At 44.6% G+C, this 19,299-nt stretch overlaps 2 protein-coding genes across 2 annotated transcripts in view; both read right to left on the bottom strand.

Moving 5' to 3' along the window:
- Positions 1-2,519: 2,519 nt before the first annotated feature.
- LOC149085783 (17-beta-hydroxysteroid dehydrogenase type 6-like) overlaps positions 2,520-19,299 on the bottom strand; it is a 29,785-nt gene continuing 13,005 nt past the window's right edge. Inside the window, exons 3-5 of the mRNA XM_089232183.1 lie at positions 11,290-11,472; positions 4,640-4,772; positions 2,520-3,149 (exon numbers count right to left, since the gene is read on the bottom strand). Of these exons, the coding sequence (XP_089088309.1) occupies positions 2,801-3,149; positions 4,640-4,772; positions 11,290-11,472 (665 nt within the window). The 3' untranslated portion in view covers positions 2,520-2,800. The remainder of the gene's footprint in view (positions 3,150-4,639; positions 4,773-11,289; positions 11,473-19,299) is intronic.
- Positions 5,653-8,837, bottom strand: Pld (Phospholipase D). The gene has a single exon (XM_089232184.1). It carries the CDS (start codon positions 8,827-8,829, stop codon positions 5,722-5,724), a length of 3,108 nt encoding a protein of 1,035 aa, XP_089088310.1. The 5' UTR covers positions 8,830-8,837; the 3' UTR covers positions 5,653-5,721.

Here is a 19,299-nt window from a genome sequence, read left to right as displayed (position 1 = left end):
AATTGCTTTCAAGGATTAAAACAATCATGATTTCATGCATTCATGTGTCAAACTTGCCGTAAAGATGCTCTTCTTTAGATGGCGGGCAACGTGTGTGCCCACGACTAGTAAAGGGATGAAGGACTTTAAAATACGGAAGAAAGATAGCAGCCCTAGCAAGAACATGAAACAGGCACAACTGACAGATGGAATGTGTACGAGGTGCTTGTACGGTTCAGTAGTAGTCGTAGTTAGTTAAAATCTCATAACTTACTTGAACGGCCGTATAAGTAAAGAAATTAACTTTTTATACAGTCGCCGTGTGCTAAAAATGCCAAATATATTGGAATCCCGCTCTGAAAAGTCATTTGCAAAACATTTTTTTGTTTTTAAATGCAATATAACGAGATATTAAATGTATAAAATCAATATGTTTTGGCAATTTCTAACTGTGTTGGCAAGTTCTCAATTGGCTCAAAAGTTGCCATCATAGGGATTGTACACGAATAGAAAATGAGCACTACTACCATTTTATTCATTTTTTTTATTCGCAATAAATAATAATTACATATTTTGACAATTATTTTCACAATTACAGAATTTTCGACAACTTTGAATTTAATTTACGTTTTGCAATTTATGAAACTACCCCTAAATCACTGGCTGCGAACGCTGAAAACTTCAAAGTCGAATATCTCCATTAATATTGTATTTAAAAATATGCAATTTTCTTGTAATGGCTTCTAAGAGCTGCATTTGCATTTCACTGATTGGAAGTTTTAGCACACACATGGTCTGCATAAAAAAAAAATCAATTTCCTTGTTTCTCTATGTATACGACTACTTAGGAAATTTAGGACATTATGAGCAACCGCGAGGTTACTTATATGAAAATTTTTTGTGATTGAAAGTATCTTGCTTAGGCTGGTCGTTCACCGGAAGCTACTAGGAGTAAAACCAAGTTGTGCATACACGTGACATGTTTTCGCTTCTAGTACACACGCGATTTGTTTTCACTCCCAATGCACATGCGACTTGTTTTCCCTCCTAGTACACACGTGACTTGTTTTCGCACCCATTACACACGCGACTTGTTTTCGCGTTCCTAGTACATGAATTGTTTTCGTTCCCAGCGCACACGCGACTTGTTTTCACTCCTAGTAGCTTCCAGTTGACGACCGGCCTAATGGTCAACGGTTGCAGAGATTTCCGCTGTGCAATCCCAATTTGGGGGGGAGGGAACAGCCTTTATATTAGTTTAATAAGTCCTTATTAGACCTGTGCTTAGATGACAGAATGCCATAAGTGACTTATTTAACGATGGAAAATTTGTGAATAATATTTTGCCAACATGGAGATATTGTGGTTTTTTGACTTATTACAATTTGCCTCCGTTCTTTCTTCATAAACTGAAAGAGAACGACAAAATTGTGCCACATTCCAAAATTTGAACGAACGAGACTCCGGAATGCGAACAACCCTTTTTTTTTTAAAAGAGACATAACATTTTGCCATCTGAGCACAGAGACAAGAGTTCGTTTTCCAGTTACATCAAAGAGACACGGTAAAGCAGGAGTGACAACCTTTTTCGCCCTCGGGCCAGATATATGCGGTATATTTCTACCGCTAACGGGAAGAAACTAGTGTATAACGAGTGACCGTATGACCCGTATTTTACGGGACATTCCTATAGAAAGAACGATTCAGAACAAGGCATCATGCAAATCATTTGGCCCCCCCCCCGGGTCGGAGGTTGTGCACCCCTGAGCTAAAGGATATAGGTCCGAAAGTACTTGATATATTGAGATGAGTCAAGAGTTCAGTAATATTTTAGTAATTCAAAATCCACAAGCCCATGGTGATGTCTGAAGTCATCTTTTTGGCATTTATTCGATCACTCAGAGATGCCGACACTAGTGAAACATTGATGGAGGATGAGTGGCTTTGGTTGCCAGACGTCCCGCATAATGCGCAAGGGCGTATTCCGTGGAGGGGGATACATTGGTAGGGATCGGGCAATCGACATATCAGTCCATCTGGTTGTTGTGTGCAAATTGGCACGACGGCTTGGCTTAACGGTAGGGGTAGCGATAAGCTAGTGTCACACTCATGTCCAGGCTGGCCTAATAGCCATTAGCAAATATAAGTTTCCAATGTTTTCCTCCCCACCTTACTGCAATAAAGCACCAGCGGCATAGGCTGGCTACCAGCTGGCCCAATATTCCTTGGCAGATATTTGTTTTCAGATCACTCTCCGTGTTGTGACTATTGACGTTTTTCGACAAATGTGTGGCCAGAGGGATTGGAAGACGGCTGCTTTGACTTGGGGTGAGGGCTGTAAGGTCTTGATCGTTCTCTTCGACTAGCCTTCTAGTACCTTCCATCCTCCGACTTTGCCAGTGGTGGATCGGCCACACTAATCACCCATGACCAATCTTGGGACTTATTGGGCCAGGCTGGACACGAGTGTGGCCTCTACATTAACCCCGGAGGCTGGGCCACGTCGAGCATAAAACCATTATAAATTGAATGGCGCCATCTGTGGTTGGATGACTCAGTATATTTATTTTTTGTCCTATTCATTTTTATGTTTTGCCGGTCCGCAAATCATATCTCTGATTTCTGCCGGTCTGCAAAAAAAGGTCTACTTTCATCCGCAGTTGGAAAAATGTTGAAAACATTGTTCCAAGATGAATAATATTTAAAAAACAAATGTCTTCATGTCCAAGTACTGAAGACAGTGCTTGGACACTTGTTCAGGTGGACATCTGTTTAAGTGCACTGTCTGGTGGTGAACTGGAACGAAATGGGGTGGGTGGTGTCACGATGACTTGTCACCTCTGGACAGTTGCCGGTGGCTCGGCTGGATGACGCGACATATCAGCAGGTCCAGAAGTTGAACAGGAAGCAGGGACATGAACCAGATCCGGACCTTGTCGATCGGACCTGCGCAGCGATAGGTTGTCCGCGGTTGGGTTTCCGTCACGGCCCTCTCCATGCTGTCGACGACCTCTTCCAGGTATGGCCGGGCTTTCGTGGCCAGCTTCTGCATGCGCTTTCTGAAATCAGAATAGTAGGGGAAACCGTAGGCTTCCTTTATGGGTTCGGGCGTCTTCTCCCAGGAGTTATCCAGGGCTCCGGTTAGGACGTCGCTCGCTGTTATCCGGGTCCTGGAAAAGAATAAATGTGAATGTTTGAGTATATTACAATGCAGGTATGCAAAGAATCATCGTTCTAAAGCATACATGCTTAACCCATGGGCAAATATGGCCTCGAAGTCATCTGATGCGGCCCACGACCTCAAACTTAATTTTTTACAAATGAACTGAGCGGAACATTTCCAGATCATTCTCGTTGAACGATCAGTCTTGTTGGGCATTTTGCCTATTGTGACCTTTGTATTTACAGATCACCGGCATCTTTGCAGATCACTTAAGTGACCCAGGACACCGTTCCAGATCACTCAAGCGTCCTATTATCTACTTTGTTTCTCTCAAACCGGACAGAACTCCGGTCTATTGTCATGGGCAATTTACTATCGAGTGAGTTGTGCCGGAAGTGTGACTACGTGCACCTAACAGTCAGATTGCATACGCAGGGTGATTCCGACCTATTCTGCCGTACGGAAGGGGGGTGATAGACGAGCCCAAGTGAATCATGCAACACCCCACCAACCCTATCCTATCGCAAACCGTTTTCGAGTTATGGTGGATAATCGATTATGGGAAAAACAATGCGTCAAGTCTGAAAAAAACAAAATTTCTGAAGTTTCTGGAAGACCAATTTGCAAACTCAGCACACATTTGCAAAAAGCAGAAAGATGTTAGTGCGCTGAAAGATTGGAAAAGTTCAAAATCGAATTGTCGCCAAAACCTACTACAATTACTTCGACGAACGCAGATTTCAGTAATGCATTGCGAACAAACGACTGAATTTTTCGGACCAATTTTGATTCATTCTAGGCTCTTTCGAAAGTTAGTCTAATGGACAAGTTTTTGGCAAATTTGACCGACTGCAGCTGAAAGGGTGATTGCGGAATCTGCAATTAAAAATTTTGGCGACAATTCGATTTTGAACTTTGTCAATCTTTCAGCGCTTGTAGCTCGCCATTAAAACCAGATATTTCGATGAAATCGGTGTCACCTGATAGCATTTTTTCTGCTTTTATCAAAGGCGTGCTTAGTTTACGCATGTAGGTTTTTAAGAAACTTCACGAATTCTGGTTTTTTCAGACCTGACGCATTTTTTCCCCCCATAATCGATTACCCTCCAGAACTCGAAAACGGTTCGAGATAGGACAGGGTTAGTAGGGTGTTTCATAGTCGACTTGGGCTCATCTATCACCCCCTTTCGCTTGGAAGATTTGCTGCTGTTTATTTGAGTGAATTTAATGTCTAATTACCAGTTAATCGGCGCTATTATTTTTATCCTCTTCTATACTGTACAGGTCGGATTTCCCTACATTTTATTTGTCTCCAGCCCTGGGACCCGGGACGATTCTCATCATTTTTTTATTTTTTCACGCTATGAATTCATGTAGGGGCCCTGCTCCAAGATGGGGGGGGGGGGGCATGCCGAAAGGGATCGAAAGCGTATCGAAAACCATTCTCGTCGTTGGAGGACTAATAAATACGCATCAGTATATCCAGTATGAACTCACCTGTACATGGAAGGTTCAATGGCGGACACTGCGATATCCCACTTGCGCATCTCACGCCGCAAGCCGTCGGCGAAGGACACCAGAGCGTGCTTGGTCATCGAGTACGTCAAGAATCCCGGGTAGGTCACGTGCCCTGTTGCCATTCAAACACAGAGAAAAAAAGAGTAATTTCACTACGAAAAAAAGTGTTCACGGTTTCGGAATAAAAACTTATCTTTTCGGTTTTATTGGAAATATAATCAAACTTTTACTCTCGTAATATAATGAGTTTCATGAGCATAATGAGTTTTTTTTTCATTATCAAGAACGAGTTAATGAGTTATGATCCAAATCATGTGATTTCCCATCATAAATCAGCAGTTGATCGAACGACGATCAGTGATCGGTCCACCAATCTCTCTCTCTCTGCGACGGAAGGCAACGTACCCTCTGTACCGAAAACTGTCTCAGAGACTGGTCCGAGACCATTGGAGGCGCTTCTTTCTGATCATAGACGAGAGGTTCTTGACCTATCGGTCGCGACCCAAACTTAATTCGCAGGAGCTTCCAAGATGGTTCGTACAGAACATCCACTTACAGTCAGGGATTCTTGAGGTATGGGTCACGACACAAATTTGATTCACTTCCTAAGTTGGTCGTACAAATCCACTTGCTAAATTTGTCATGCCGTAAGGGGAGGGGGGGGGGGTAACTATCGTATTACAGCCATGCCATGGATTCTTGAACTATGGGTCACTATCCAAACTCAATTCGCCGGGGATCCCAAGATCGGTAATACGAATCCGCTTGAACAGTAGGGATTCTTGAGCTATGGATCACGACCCAAACGATTCACGGGGGATTCCGAGATCGACAATACAAATCCGCTCGCAGCAGTGATTCTTGAGCAATGGGTCACGATGGAAACCTAACTCGGAGGGGATTCCGAGATCTGGGGGTCGTACGAGTCGTCTTACAGTTCTGTTACAAATGCACTTATTTCGAAAACAAAAGCAGTCTCGCGGGTCACGAAGATGATATTTTTTTTGATTTTGGGTCGCGGCTGAAATAGGTTAAGAACCCCCTGTCATAAACGTACCAAGTTACGTCCATATGGATTCCGGCAGATAATGTTCTTTGCAGTACGCTTTGGGCGCCAGGTTCTCTTCGGACAGAAACTCCGTAGGCATGACGACCAGGTACCCTTTGACCTTCCTCAACATCAACGTTGCGGTCTCTGGATCGATTTCAGAGAGGGACGTCTGCCGGTTGAAAGACTTCATGTCTGAGAACCGGCGGACCCTGTCGGACGGGATGCAGTGGAAAACCGCCTCGTATATCCGACTGTTTTGCATGGCGGTCATGTGCCACACGTCCTTGTAGAACTCCTCGGCGACGGGGTCCGAGACGTCGACGACGCTACCTGTATTCATGTACAGGCCCAGATGTTCCCTGAACAAGGCCTTGCGCAGGCTGCAGCAGAAGCTACCGGCGTCATAGGGTTTGGAATTCATTCTGGACTTGACGTAGGTTGTGTCGCTGACGACCATGGCGATTTCGCTGTCTCTCCTTCCGACCAGGCTCCTGTCATTGATGTTCGCCGAACCGATTATTGCCGTCCTGTCGTCGACGATCATCAGTTTGCTGTGTACGTAGACCAGTTCGGTCACGTGTCGGTTCTCGAGCACTCCGTGGGTGCGCAGTCCGTAGAAACTGATATAATCCGAGGGGTCTTCGATCGTCATGGCTAGCCTCTGGTACAGGGACGTGTTACCTCTGCAGATCGACCTGTAGTTCCAGTGCATCACCGCCTGTATCACGATCCCGGATCCGGTCCCAAACTCGCCCTCGAAAGCCGGCAGTAGCGGCATCACAACGTAGACGCGGAAGTTGTCGCGCTGACTGTGGGCCACCATGATCCTCTCGTACAGGGCGTCCGCTATACCGTTGTACATGTGAGAGCTACCTGACGGCTGCGTTATGAAGAACTGGTTCTCGATGTAGATGAAATGCTCGGCGTCCCTGATGGCGTTCAGGTAGGCGTTCTGTATGGAGCACTCTGTCACCTGCGTCCCGGCAGACCAATCGCTCACGCTCCGAACTACCTGGCAGTCCGCTATGAACATCCTCCCGACTTCCGAGCTGAGCACCGACGGGACGTTCTCGACGTCCGGGTAAGACTTCGGCAGGAGGAGCGGGTACTCCGGGTCGTCCTTCAATTTCTTGGTCTTAGTGTAGTTCCAGCGCTGTATGAAGTGTCGGGCGATGTCTCTCGCTGCGGCGCCCTGCACGTACATGTGTACGTCGTGCCACGGCATCCTCGGGGTCTTGTGCCTGTCCACGATGTCGGTGTAGGCCCTGTTGAGGTTGGTGATGTCCTTGGCGATGAAGTTGACATAGTCCTTGCCGTGCCACAGTCGGAACTTGCGCTCTTCGTGGAGTTGGACGATAGCCATCTCCTGCATCTTCCTGTGGAGATCCGCCCGGGTCGGCAGATCGCTGACGGATTGCTGGGGAGCTTTCAATGTCTGTGCGGCGAAGGTGCCTTTCGCGGTTACGCGGAACATCGGCTTCTTGACCTGCCGATCTTTCCCGGTGCTGTTCCTCCTCGTCCTTTCCACCTTACGGAGATTAACATCTTGAACCAGGGTGCACCTGCGACATTGGGTGGAGCCGGAGTTTTCCCTCTGCAGGGCTTCCAGGATGTGAGACTCGGACAGCGTTGATCGGTGACGAGAGACCTTCACGTCCTCCTCGATTTGTCCGAGGTCTCCGAGACGGTGTTGGTAATCGTCCCACCTCCCATAGCAGAGGTCGAGCCCTCCGACGAACGCATAGGTCTGGTCGATACACACGATCTTTTCGTGGTGAGCCCACAGCGAGACTCTACCCGTGGGATGACGGATCACCTTGATGTTCTCGTGAAGGCTAGCCAGCTTCTGCTCGCTGTACTCGCTGTGGATCCCCAGAGCGAGCTCGAGTTCCTTGAAGAGCAGGATGAAGACCCTGACGCCGTCCTTGGCCTTCCTCTTCAGGACGTGATCGAGTTGCCAGTAGTGTCCGTGGATCGTTGGCCGCTTCAGGTAGATCTCCGGCACCAACCACCACCCCGTTATGAATATCTCTTGCTTCGCTCTGTCCAGCGCCGTAGCGACGCACTCGAAGTACGTGGCGCCGTCAACAATCCACTTGCAGCTGGTGAAACGTCTCTGCGGCGCGAAAGAACCGTTGACGTTCCGGTGCTTGAAATCGGAAGCTCCGCCCCTGATCATGATCTCTAGCTGGTCCTCCCACTCCTCGGCGTCCTTGGTGGAGGAACATTTCAGGTGCAGGTGCCTTAAGTTGTTCTCGATGAAAAGTCGGTCGCGGTATTTGCTGGCATCGCGACCGATGGCAAAAGTGAACGCGTGGTCCACCAGCATCACACATTCGAGAATCCCTGTCGATGGGTTTACGTAGGCGATGTAAGTCTCCTTGGCCACGAGCCACCTCGTCCTCCAGTTCTTGCAGTATTCTTCGCAGCACATCCTGAACGGGTTCACGTAAAAGGTCTTGGTGTATCCGCCGGATCTCCTCGAGACTAATCCCTCCTTCATCTTGGTGCCGAGACCCTCTACGAAAGACAGAGGAGACACCTCCAAAAACAACAAGGTCTCGTTGCAGTTCCTATAGACGTCGATGTTGAAGACCTCCTGCAGGTATTTTTCGAGCTTCTTCTCTCGGTTCTTATCGCGCTCCGAAATACGTCCGGTCGACACGAACTTTGGCACCGGAGGCACGCTGGTCAGTCCCGATTCCCTCCTGAATTTCTTGTAGCGTCTGGTCGGCAGGCGGGTGTTTAGCAGCGCATTGTAAAGCGATAGGTGACCGTGCAGGTGGGCGATGTCAGTGTAACTGCGGATGACTATCCACCTGAAACCGCAGTGCTTTAGGTGGAGTTTGTAGAATCTCGTGGACCTCGAGCTGCTCGCTGAGGGTCGGTGGACTGCCTCGATGGTGACGCCGATGCTTCGACGCGGGACCAAGCAGTCGACTTGGACGTTGCTGAACGGCCTCGGATCGTCGTAGAGGACTTCGTACGGCAGTGCTTCCATGTCGCCCACGAATGATGTCTCTTCTTCGTTGCTTACGTCATCTTCGAGATCACCTAAGGTAGCATCGCGTGCGGATCCGACGCCCGAGAGTAACGACATCCTCTCTTCGGCCGACATGCTTTCTGTCTTTTTATTGTGTGTATTCGCGGGAAATATTTTATCAGCATTGGAAAGTGTCAGGCTTAATGTGCATCGCAATATCAGTCTCGTCAACTGCTGCCGATTCCGTAATCTCTTGTTTTGTTTTTTTTACCCGGTTTCCGGGACGTGATGAAAGAGATTGGCGTCTTTATAATGGCTGTGTCTTTTCTGCATCCCCCGTTTGTTATAAGCACGGATACAAAGCAGCCCTTAGGGGTGTGCGACAAGTGTGGTCGCACCGGGCCCCGAGTTTTGATGGGGGGGGGGGGGGTAAACCGCATTTACAGTAGTTGAAAGTGGAAAAAAAACAATATATAACTATTATCAAGTGCTTTTTTTTTGCAGTAAACAAGGTAATATGATTTGATTCTGGAGTTTTAAACCATTCTGGAATTATTTCTATCATTGTAATTCTGAGTTTTTCCATAAATTCTGGAACTTTTTCCCTCTCTCAATTCTGAGATTTTTTTCGTTAAAAAATTCCACATTTTCAATCTATTCTGGAATTATTTTTTCTCAGTTCTGGGATATTTCCTTCTATTAATTCTGAGATTTTTTTTCTTTCATTAGCTCTGAATTTTCATCATTCTGGATCTTTCTTTCATCGATTCTGGAATTTTTCTCTCTCGTTAATTTTGAATTTTTATCAATTGTGAGATTTTCTCTTTCATTTTTTTTTTTAATTCTGAATTTTCATTAATTATAAGATTTTTCCATATTTAATTCGAGATTTTTATCAATTACGAGATGTTTTCATTCGTTAATTCTTCATTTTCATCAATTCTGGGATTTTTTCTTTCATTAATTCTGAATTTTAATCATTCTGGAATTTTAATCATTGTGGAATATTTTCTGGAATTTTAATCATTCCAGAATCTTTGCTTTCATTGATTCCGAATTTTCATCCTTCTGGAATCTTCTGGAATCTTTTCTTTCATTAATTCTGAATTTTCATCATTCTGTCCTGAATGTTCGTAACGTTTTAGCCAGTGATTCGTACCTAAGGTGAAATAAGCTCACCAACAGTGCTCTTCCCATCGATTCCAACATCACAATGAAAAACTTATGTAAGCGCCAGTAACAAGAAAAATCGAAAACGAGCTGTTAAACGTACGCTCGGCATTTCACAGGACCTGATTTGCATATTTCCAGTGATTTGATTTCGTGCGGCGTCCTCTATCGACATTGATTACTGAAGGACCGACACACCCCACCCTCTTCCCATCTCAGAGAGATATCGAAGCGTTCCCAAAGGATGGGTTTATCCGGAATTTTTTTAAGTTATGTGAAAATAACAAACAATAATGTTTCATATATAAGTTACTAATTTATCTAATCTGTATAGAATATACCGTATATGTACCAATCTGAAGATTCCTCGAAAGACTGATTATATATTTGGAGATGGTGATTACAAGGAAGAAAAGTTGGTAGAGCACTCGTCCGGCAAACGAGAGACCGTTGTTCGAGTCCCTGTGGGGGCAGATATGCATTTTCTTCCTTGTAATCATCATCTCCAAAAATATAACCAGTCTTTCGAGGAATCTTGTGCTAACAAATGGAATGGACATTTCTACATACACAGGATGTTCTGTTAATGGACCGACAAACTCGGAGGGTTGTTAGCAGACATCAAGAGGAACAAAAATTGCAATGAAACACGGTGTCGCAAATCACGTTGGGAGGGTGAAAATCACGAAAAACGCATGCAGGCTCCGAGTCCAGAGGAGACGAAAGGAGGATGTCAGTTGATCGCTGAATGCTTTCGTGGGTTGGCTCAGTATATCTGACGTAAGCAGCGTCGCGAAGTGTATGCGCTGGGGTATGATCTCGCGCTGCGGACGACGTGAATTAGCACTATTGCGTTAGTAAGCACGTGTAGCAGTTAGTTGTCTGTTTCAATGAGTACCGTGATGGCTGATTACACGAACGAGAAATATGCTGATACGCATCTTATTTACGGTCGGCGGATGGCAATGGGCGCTTAGCACATGCGGATTTCCCAACAGCAATATCCGATGAGGCGTTGTCCGCACCATACTACCTTCGCCACGATCGATCGACTACTACGGGAGACGGGGACCTTCCACACAGCACGGTGTGATGCAGAGAGACCACGCAATGTACGCACAGAAAGCATGCTGCAACGGTTTGCCAATTCCCCGTCGACAAGTACAAGAGCGGTTGCAGCTAAACTCGTACCTGATATCTTCGAGCGCGTCCGGGAATCGTTTTTACGTCATTGTAGACTGTCCAATGACGTCAGCGGCCACCACTTCCAACAACACTTGTAATAATTAATCAAATAAATCTTTTTGTCGTTCCAGCGTGATGTCGAAACCTGTGGCGTTTTTCGTGATTTTCGCCTTCTCTACGTGGTTTGCGACATCATTGATTAATGTCATTAATAATGGTTATGAATATCCATTACTTCACCTGAAACGCTCGACACGACGACGACTCGACCGGAGGATCTCCTGAGAAGCGGGAGGAACGCTTTCGTGACCCTCACGGCACCCATGACGTTGACGTTGAACATGTGTTCGATGATCGACATGCTGCACCACTCGATCTCCGAGAATATCGCCACTCCTGCGTTGTTGACGAGCGCCCAGAACACTGCAAACCATTCAAAAAGAAATCACTAAAGACAATAATGAAATTATAAGTCAGTACGTGCGGTAGATTCTATACCAGGGCCGCGACTAGATAGAGTCGACGCTCGTTATAACGACCATTCCATTACAACAACAAGGAAGAATAAGTCCCAAGTGTTTACATAGAACGACTATCATACATGTTTTACTTTCAATATAACGACCCTCCCAACATAACACCCGTTTTTGACGGAACAAAGAGGGGTCGTTATATCGAGTGATGTCTGTATTTTGTTCCCCGGGGCAAACCTGAATTTTGCCACCCCTTGCCATGTAGAAGAAGCATTTAAAGGGTAAATTTAACTCTCCTTCTAGTCTAGAGCCAGGGCACCAGACCCACTTGCTATCCCTAATTGCGGTATATGCTACCATCAAGTTTCGAAGTGAGGTACTGCCAAATGCAACGAATGTATCTTTGTGTTGTGAATCTACCGGTCATTGTCTAGTGTGAATCCCGGGGGGCGATGGCGGCGATCGCCTTGTCCAAGAGCTGAATAGGGCAAGTTAGTTTGCCCCCGTGAAATACGGGACGATCCAACGAAGCTACACTATCATTCGCTCTTCGTGGCACATCACCCTTGATGTGTCACGTCTGCCCCCGCTCCATCCGCTGCTAAAAATGTCACAGCTTCAGATCCCTTCCCAGCTGAGCATGTGAGCATCGGCTTCATTTTGCAGCTGAGAATATTTGCCTCCGCTTCATTCCCCGTTGAAGATATCTGCTTCTTCTCTATTTGAAGCTGAAGATGTCTGCCTCGATTTCATTCGCTGCTTGCTTCCGCTTTATTCACAGATGAAGACGCCTGCCTCCGCTTGAAAGTGTCTAAAAACTGGAAAAAGCGTTTAACCCGCATTTAACGCTTCCCCCCCCCCCAAAAATTATTTCCGATTTTCGAATTCGAATATCTCAGTGAATATCGCACCTAGAAACATGGAATTTTTTTTGTTAGGATCAGGAGAGACCGGCCAACAACTTCTTTGTTGAGTTTTTGGGCACGCGGGGTCGGTATAAAAAGTATTTTTTTTATTCTAATAACTATACAACCCCTTAATTGCAAGTATACTTCTAGGATCAACAGTTCGCCAATAACATGCCATACCCCTAATCCCGGGGGAGGGGCGATGGTGGCGATCGCCTCGTCCAAGAGCCAATACGAACCAATATACAAGGAAAATAGAGTAAATTATTTTTACTCTATTACGTGGACCCCCCCCCCCCAAAGCAAGGGTGTTCAACCTTTAGTAGAAGTGCGGGGCCACTTCACTGATTTGAAAACGTGTCGCTGATCACTTAAGTGACACGTAAATGTGCCGTTAGTCTCTCAAGTGCTCTGAAACTGTGCCGCAGTTCATTTAAGCTATCTATTACTGCGCCACGGCTCACGGGTCACGTAAGTGATCTGTAACTGTGCCGCTTAAGTGCTCTGGAACTGCACCGCGTGCCGCTTCAGTGCTGAGGAACTGTCCCGCGGCATTTTTCCAGATCGTTTAAATGACCCTCGATGCATTCCCAGATCATTTAAGTGACACGCGACATATTTACCGATCACCGTGGCACAATTCCAAAGCACTTAAGCTATCCGCGATCCATTTTCAAATCACGTAAGTGTCACATTCACTAGTCACTTAGATGACCCGCTGTGGTGGTTGAGTGGTCATAGTGACGGACTCAAACAAAGATGAAAATTCCTCTTAGAGATGAAAGGCCTCTGCAGTGTTTACCATAAACGTCATTCAGACTACCTGGCGGCAAACTTGCCGCATTTTGAACTACAGCGTCCTATTTCGTTTCTTCTTATTTTGGCGTAGAATTCTCCTGATTGGCTCACAAATACCGCATAGTGATTGAATGTGGGGCATAGAAATCGCCAATTCTGACCCGATCATTCATTTTCCTCACAACGATGATACTAGCACGAGCAGGGAATTTTTTTCCCTTGAATACATATTCTGAGGGAAAATGGACTACTTACTGACGTCACAAGCAGTTCTATCGCTAGGAGGTGCTGGTTGAAACCGCACCGTCACCGCAGTGGCGGTTGGCTGAAGTTGGTTTTCTGCGGTTTCCAACTTCTGATCCGATCTTCCGGTTAAAAAAGTCTCGCCGCAGAGAGCAACAGGCCTACAACGTTACAATTATTCATTCATTAAACTTCACTCACTATGAGTTGAGAAAAAACTCATCTTATATATAAATGTGAAAGTATGTATGTATGTATGTATGTATGTATGTATGTATGTATGTATGCTCTTTATACAAATCTACAGTTTTAGACCGATCGTCGCCAGATTTTGCACATATACCAAACAGGACCGGGATTGAGCCGTAGGCTACTTTAAAAGTTCGTCAGAGCTGGGCAAATGCCCGAAATGGGCGAAAAACTGTCGGGCAACAATGGTTTTGGGACCTCAACAATTGCTTTCGGAACGTTTACTTTGGTTACCGTGGTTTCCAACAATGCGTTTCAGACGTGTATATGTGCCTTTACAATGGTTTGTCACACCTTTATTTCTGTTATTATAACAGTTTATTCTTTTATAACGGTTTGTCACTTTTCCAATTTAATTGCAGAAAACCCGGGAAGCGCCGGGTATTTCTGCTAGCCTATATACAGGTTGTCCTGTAATCCTGTAAGTGATAATGCGGCCTTTATCTCATCAACCGCCCATCGTATAGGTATAGTTTCAATTTAAAAAATGCGTAAAAGGCGTTTGAATAATATTCGCTGCACAAGCTGGACGTATGACGTCGCTAACAACAGAGAACAACAACTACGCTGACAAAACTGGGAATAAAAATGTTCAACGCCAACTGATGAACTCAATGTTTGCCTCAAATCATCAACACTCTGGCACGAAGTTAAAAAATTATCATTATCCACCAACATGCGAGTTCAACTGCAAAATGACTCAGCACTTCTATCATTTTCACATCAGTTGACCAACCAGTAGACCCAAACACTGGACCAATTACGTTACCAAATGGATTTTGCCAGTTGTTAAACTCAGTTCAAGAACTTGCAGACAAAGTCTTCCCAAACATTCAACAAAATCACCGAAACCATGAGTGGCTTTCTGAGAGCGATTCTGGTACCGAAAAATGACAGTGTGAACAAGATCAACGAAAAAATCCTAAAAATTATTCCGGGAGACTTCACATCTTACAAATCGGTTGACACTGTCACAGACACAGCGCAGACATTTAGTTCTGTATCCTGCAGAATTTCTGAACTCCTTTGGATATTCCGGGTGTGCCACCACACAACTTGACCCTCAAAGTCGGAGTACCTATAATGCTTTCAAGAAATTTGGAAACACCGAGACTCTGCAATGGCACCAGACTCTGCGTGAAAAAATTGCACAATTACATCCTTGAAGCAACGATTCTAACTGTATGTGCCAAATTAGAAGACGTCTTCATTCCACGCATCCCAATTATCACTGAAGAAATGCCATTCACTTTCAAGCGATTAGTTCCCGATTCTTTTAGCTTTTCCTATGGCAATCAACAAAGCGCGAGGCCAGTCGTTAGCAGTGGCAGGTATTAACCTACTTGAGCCCTGTATTTCTCACGGACAGCTTTTCGTCGCCTGTTCGCGTGTTGGAAATCCCAAAAATTTGTACATCTACACACCAGATGGAAAAAGAAAAAATATTGTGTATCCACAAGCGATTGCCTGAAGATTTTAATTAAAATATTTAAAAATAAAAGTAATTTTTTCTTACTTGACGCAGAAATTTTTTTGAGTAAGAAATAATTAATAAGCTATACATATATAAATTTTTTACGGGGCGGGCAACGTCGCCGGGTATCAGCTAGTAGTTTAAAAAAATTGATTTCAGATGGCAGCACTGCACACAACAAGCATTATACAGAGAAACAAACTTCACGGACGTTTCTCTATACGTACACGCACATTCCAACACGTACCAATTTGTTAGAAGTTCCGCAGAGGACGAATATGGACGAGGTGCATGCCTGGATTAGTAGTAGTCACTTGAGTGACCTGCGGCATATTTATAGATCACACAAGTGACCCGCGGCACATTAACAGATCACGTGACCAGCGATGCCGTTCCAGATCACTTAAGTCGACCAATGCATGTTTTAAAACCAAATGAAATTTGAATTTGTTTTTCAATTGGGCCCGCAACGCATTTCGAAATCAATAAAGTGGCCTGCCATCTCTTAAAGTTTGAGCAACCCTTGCTGTTTAGGTCAGTGTTCCCCAAAGTGGATAATATCGCCCCCTGGTAGGCGATAGCAGGGTAGGCGAGGACAGCCCAGGGGGGACAATAGAAGCTACGATCTTATGGGCTCGCTTCAGTCGGGGGGGGGGGGGTGATGACTCAAAACAAAATTCTGAAGAAGGGGGCGATTGAAGAAAAAATTTGGGAAACTATGTTCTAGGTCAAAGGTGGCTAATCTTTTTCGAATACGTGCCATAATCAAGATTATTTTCGACACGCGTGCCAGAGTCTAGGGATTTTCACACACGCAGACCGCACCAAGGGCGTAGCGAGGGGGGGGGACTTGGGGGTCTGGTTCCCCCCCCCCGAAATGTGAGTAAATGACTGAAAAAAGGAAAAAAGAAGGCCAAATCTATTGGTCTATTACAGTGATTCCCAACGTGGGCGATGGAAAGTTCCAGGGGGGCGGTAGAAGCTACGAGTATAACATAGGACCCTATGGGTTAGATTGCGTTGGGGGCGATGGGAGAAAAAAATTTCTGAAGAAGGGGGCGATGGAACAAAAGAGGTTGGGAAACTATATTCGTTCTATTACTTTGGCCCCCCCCCTCCCAAATGAAAGGGGTCCCCCCCCCCCACGAGCGAAATTTCTGGCTACGCCCCTGGACCGCACGTTCCGTTTTTCAGCGCATGTTTCCTAATATGAACGATTCTCATACTTAAAGGGGGGAAAATATGGCAGTGACATTTGAGACACTCGTTAACAAGATTTACGTGGTCAAACGAGTGTAATGTCAAGATCAAGACATTAATTTGCCTCTAATGTCGTCTCATGGGCGCCGCCGCGCCTCTCATGGTTTTCTTCTCACGTATCCAATTCTGTTTTGATTCGTCTTAGACGGGGAAATTTTGTAGCGCCGGCTATAGATATCACCACGTGTGACTCCATCTTCTTGTCGGAAATAGGACGAGCGTGATGATAACAAATTAATAAATGAGAGGATAATGATCAAACGACATTGGAATTTCCGCGTGGATGTTTTACCATCGGAATTCCGCTCGCGTTTCCTCGTTTCTCCACTTCCATCCGCTTTCCGCTTGAAGAAGAAGATGAGAAACCATGTTTTTGCTCGTGTTATTATTATCTACATGCATTGATTCGGGAAAATGTAACAACGCAGTCCGAATTCCAAATAGACACAATTAAACACTTGGAATCGACTTCAAACTTTCCGTATACCATGTTTGAAACTGGTGCTCTAGAAATGATAAAATGATAATACAGTCGAATCCCGTTATAACGAATTCCAAGAGACCGGAGAAATCACTTCGTTATAAAGGAATCCCAGATTTTTGCATTTTATTCCTATGTAAACTTATCTGGAGGATTAGAAAAGTGTTCGTTAAAACGAGATTTTCGCTATAACGGTATTCGTTAAAACGGGATTCGACTGTAATGGGTGCAACAATACAGGTTGATCTTTAATGGAACTTGCACCGTGATGCAGAAAACCCCTCTTAATGGACACCCCTCGTTTACGGTCAAATAATGATTCCTCCTTGTATAATAAATGTATGTATTTTTCGAACCCCTGGTTAACGGTCACCCCACTTTTATGGACAAACTTTTTTGTTCGTCGGTGTCCGAAAAAGAGAGATTTTACTGTATTTGAAAAAAAAAAAATTATAAAATATGCAGCGATTGTTTACAAAATGAAGAAATTGATCGATGAATATTTTTTTTTTAAGATTTATTTTACGCATGGATATATTCAATTATTGATTATTGATTATGCAATCAGTGACTGGGGGAGAGCGTATCACGAGAACATTCGGAAATCGGATAATATACAGGGTGGATACATTGACCGTCCGATAATTACACACGCGATTCCTTGTGAAAAACTAATATAGAAAAGTGTTTTTTTAGGATTCGCATGTATTAAGGGAGTTATATACAACGCCACCTATAAAAGAAGGCCTCCGTGCGAAGCTCGTGACGTCATTGATGAAGGCCATTTCACCTATTGCCATTGGATATACTACAAAAAAAGGGTAAAGATGGCGCATGCATCGGGGCCTTCTATATCCAATGACTATATGTGAGATGACCTTCTTCAGTGGCGTCACGCGCCGCTGTGGTGGTCGAGTGGTCACAGTGACGGACCAACACCACCTATAGAAGAAAGCCTCCGCACGAAGCTCGTGACGTCATTGATGAAGGACATTTCACCTATTTGCCATTGGATAGAGTAGGCTAACGCATGCGACATCTCTACCGTTTTTTGCAGTATATCCAATGGGAATAGGAGAAATGGCCTTCTTCAATGCCGTCACGAGTCTCGTGCGGAGGCCTTCTTCTGGAGGAGGTGTTGGACGGACTCGCATTGCGAGGTCCCGGGTTCGAACTTCACCGCCGACACAGTGGTGGTCGGCTGAAGTTGGTTTTCTGTCATTCCCATCTTCAAGGCGCGAATGCAAGCCGATCTCCTCTTTAGAAAGTCTCGCCGCAGACCTACAAACAGTACAAATGTAATTCGATAGTAACGCATCACTCGTTTCACTTCTGAAATATAGATGGCAGCACTGAAAAATCAAACACAACGCTACATATGCATTCAGACTGTTAGATACACACACAGTTACACTTCCGGCACAACTCATTAGGCAGTAAATCACGCATAGTTGTGCTCGGTTTGAAAGAAAGAAAGAAAGTGACGTCACGAGCTTCGCACGGAGGCTTTCTTCTATAGGTGGTATTGAGTTATACGCTTTGAAATTTTGTGACGTGTCAGTTTTCTAACGGTCAGTTGCGCGCTAAACACCCAACGGAAAGCAAAAATAATTGCCATGCAGCGGGTTGCCGCTAATTGAAAATGAACTGAAGTATTCAACCCCGTCAGAAGCCAAGCTCAGTTATTTTCTTTCACAATTGATACACTTTTCTTTTCATGTAGAGCGATTTTTGTCACGTGTTACCGTCGTCCCATTATATTGACAATTTCATCAACGGATTTGTAATCAGTAAACAAAACGGGATACATTAGAAAAATTGTTTCCCGAAAATCAACACTTTTTGCCAAAATGTGGTAATTTTTCCTTTCACTTCTAAGTGAAATTTTTTTTGAGGGAAAGGACAAAGAGGGAAAAAAACTGTCTTGCACACACAGCTTTAAGCTTTCTTGATTACGCTCAGGGTTGTATCAGCTTAAAATCGCCAAGTTATACGTTTGGTGCCCGTTCGGTGAATTTGGCAGGACTCTAGAAAGTCATCAATTTTTAATGAATCACAACTGCACAAGTATTGGCCAACTCAAAAAACTAAAAGAACTTCTCCCTATTAGTTTTCGCAAGGAATCACTTTGGGAGGTCGATAGTACCCACTCTGTATATAACAGAATGAGTTCTCAAATAGTAATAGAGATAGTTCCAAGATGCAATGCTATATTTTAAGACAGAACTTTATGTACACACACATCAAGTTTTCACAATTAAATGAAAAAATATTCAACGAAAAATCAAAATACAACTACAAATAGATATAATCGAGTTTATCAAGTGCCAAAACCTAAGAAAAACTATATAAAAAGAGCTTTTC

The sequence above is a fragment of the Pholcus phalangioides genome, unplaced genomic scaffold, assembly GCF_987345545.1.
Source record: "Pholcus phalangioides strain wild (caught in Gottingen) unplaced genomic scaffold, Ppha-v1.0 ptg000005l_1, whole genome shotgun sequence".
Lineage (NCBI taxonomy): Eukaryota > Metazoa > Arthropoda > Arachnida > Araneae > Pholcidae > Pholcus > Pholcus phalangioides.
This window is presented reverse-complemented; position numbering and strand designations above follow the sequence as displayed.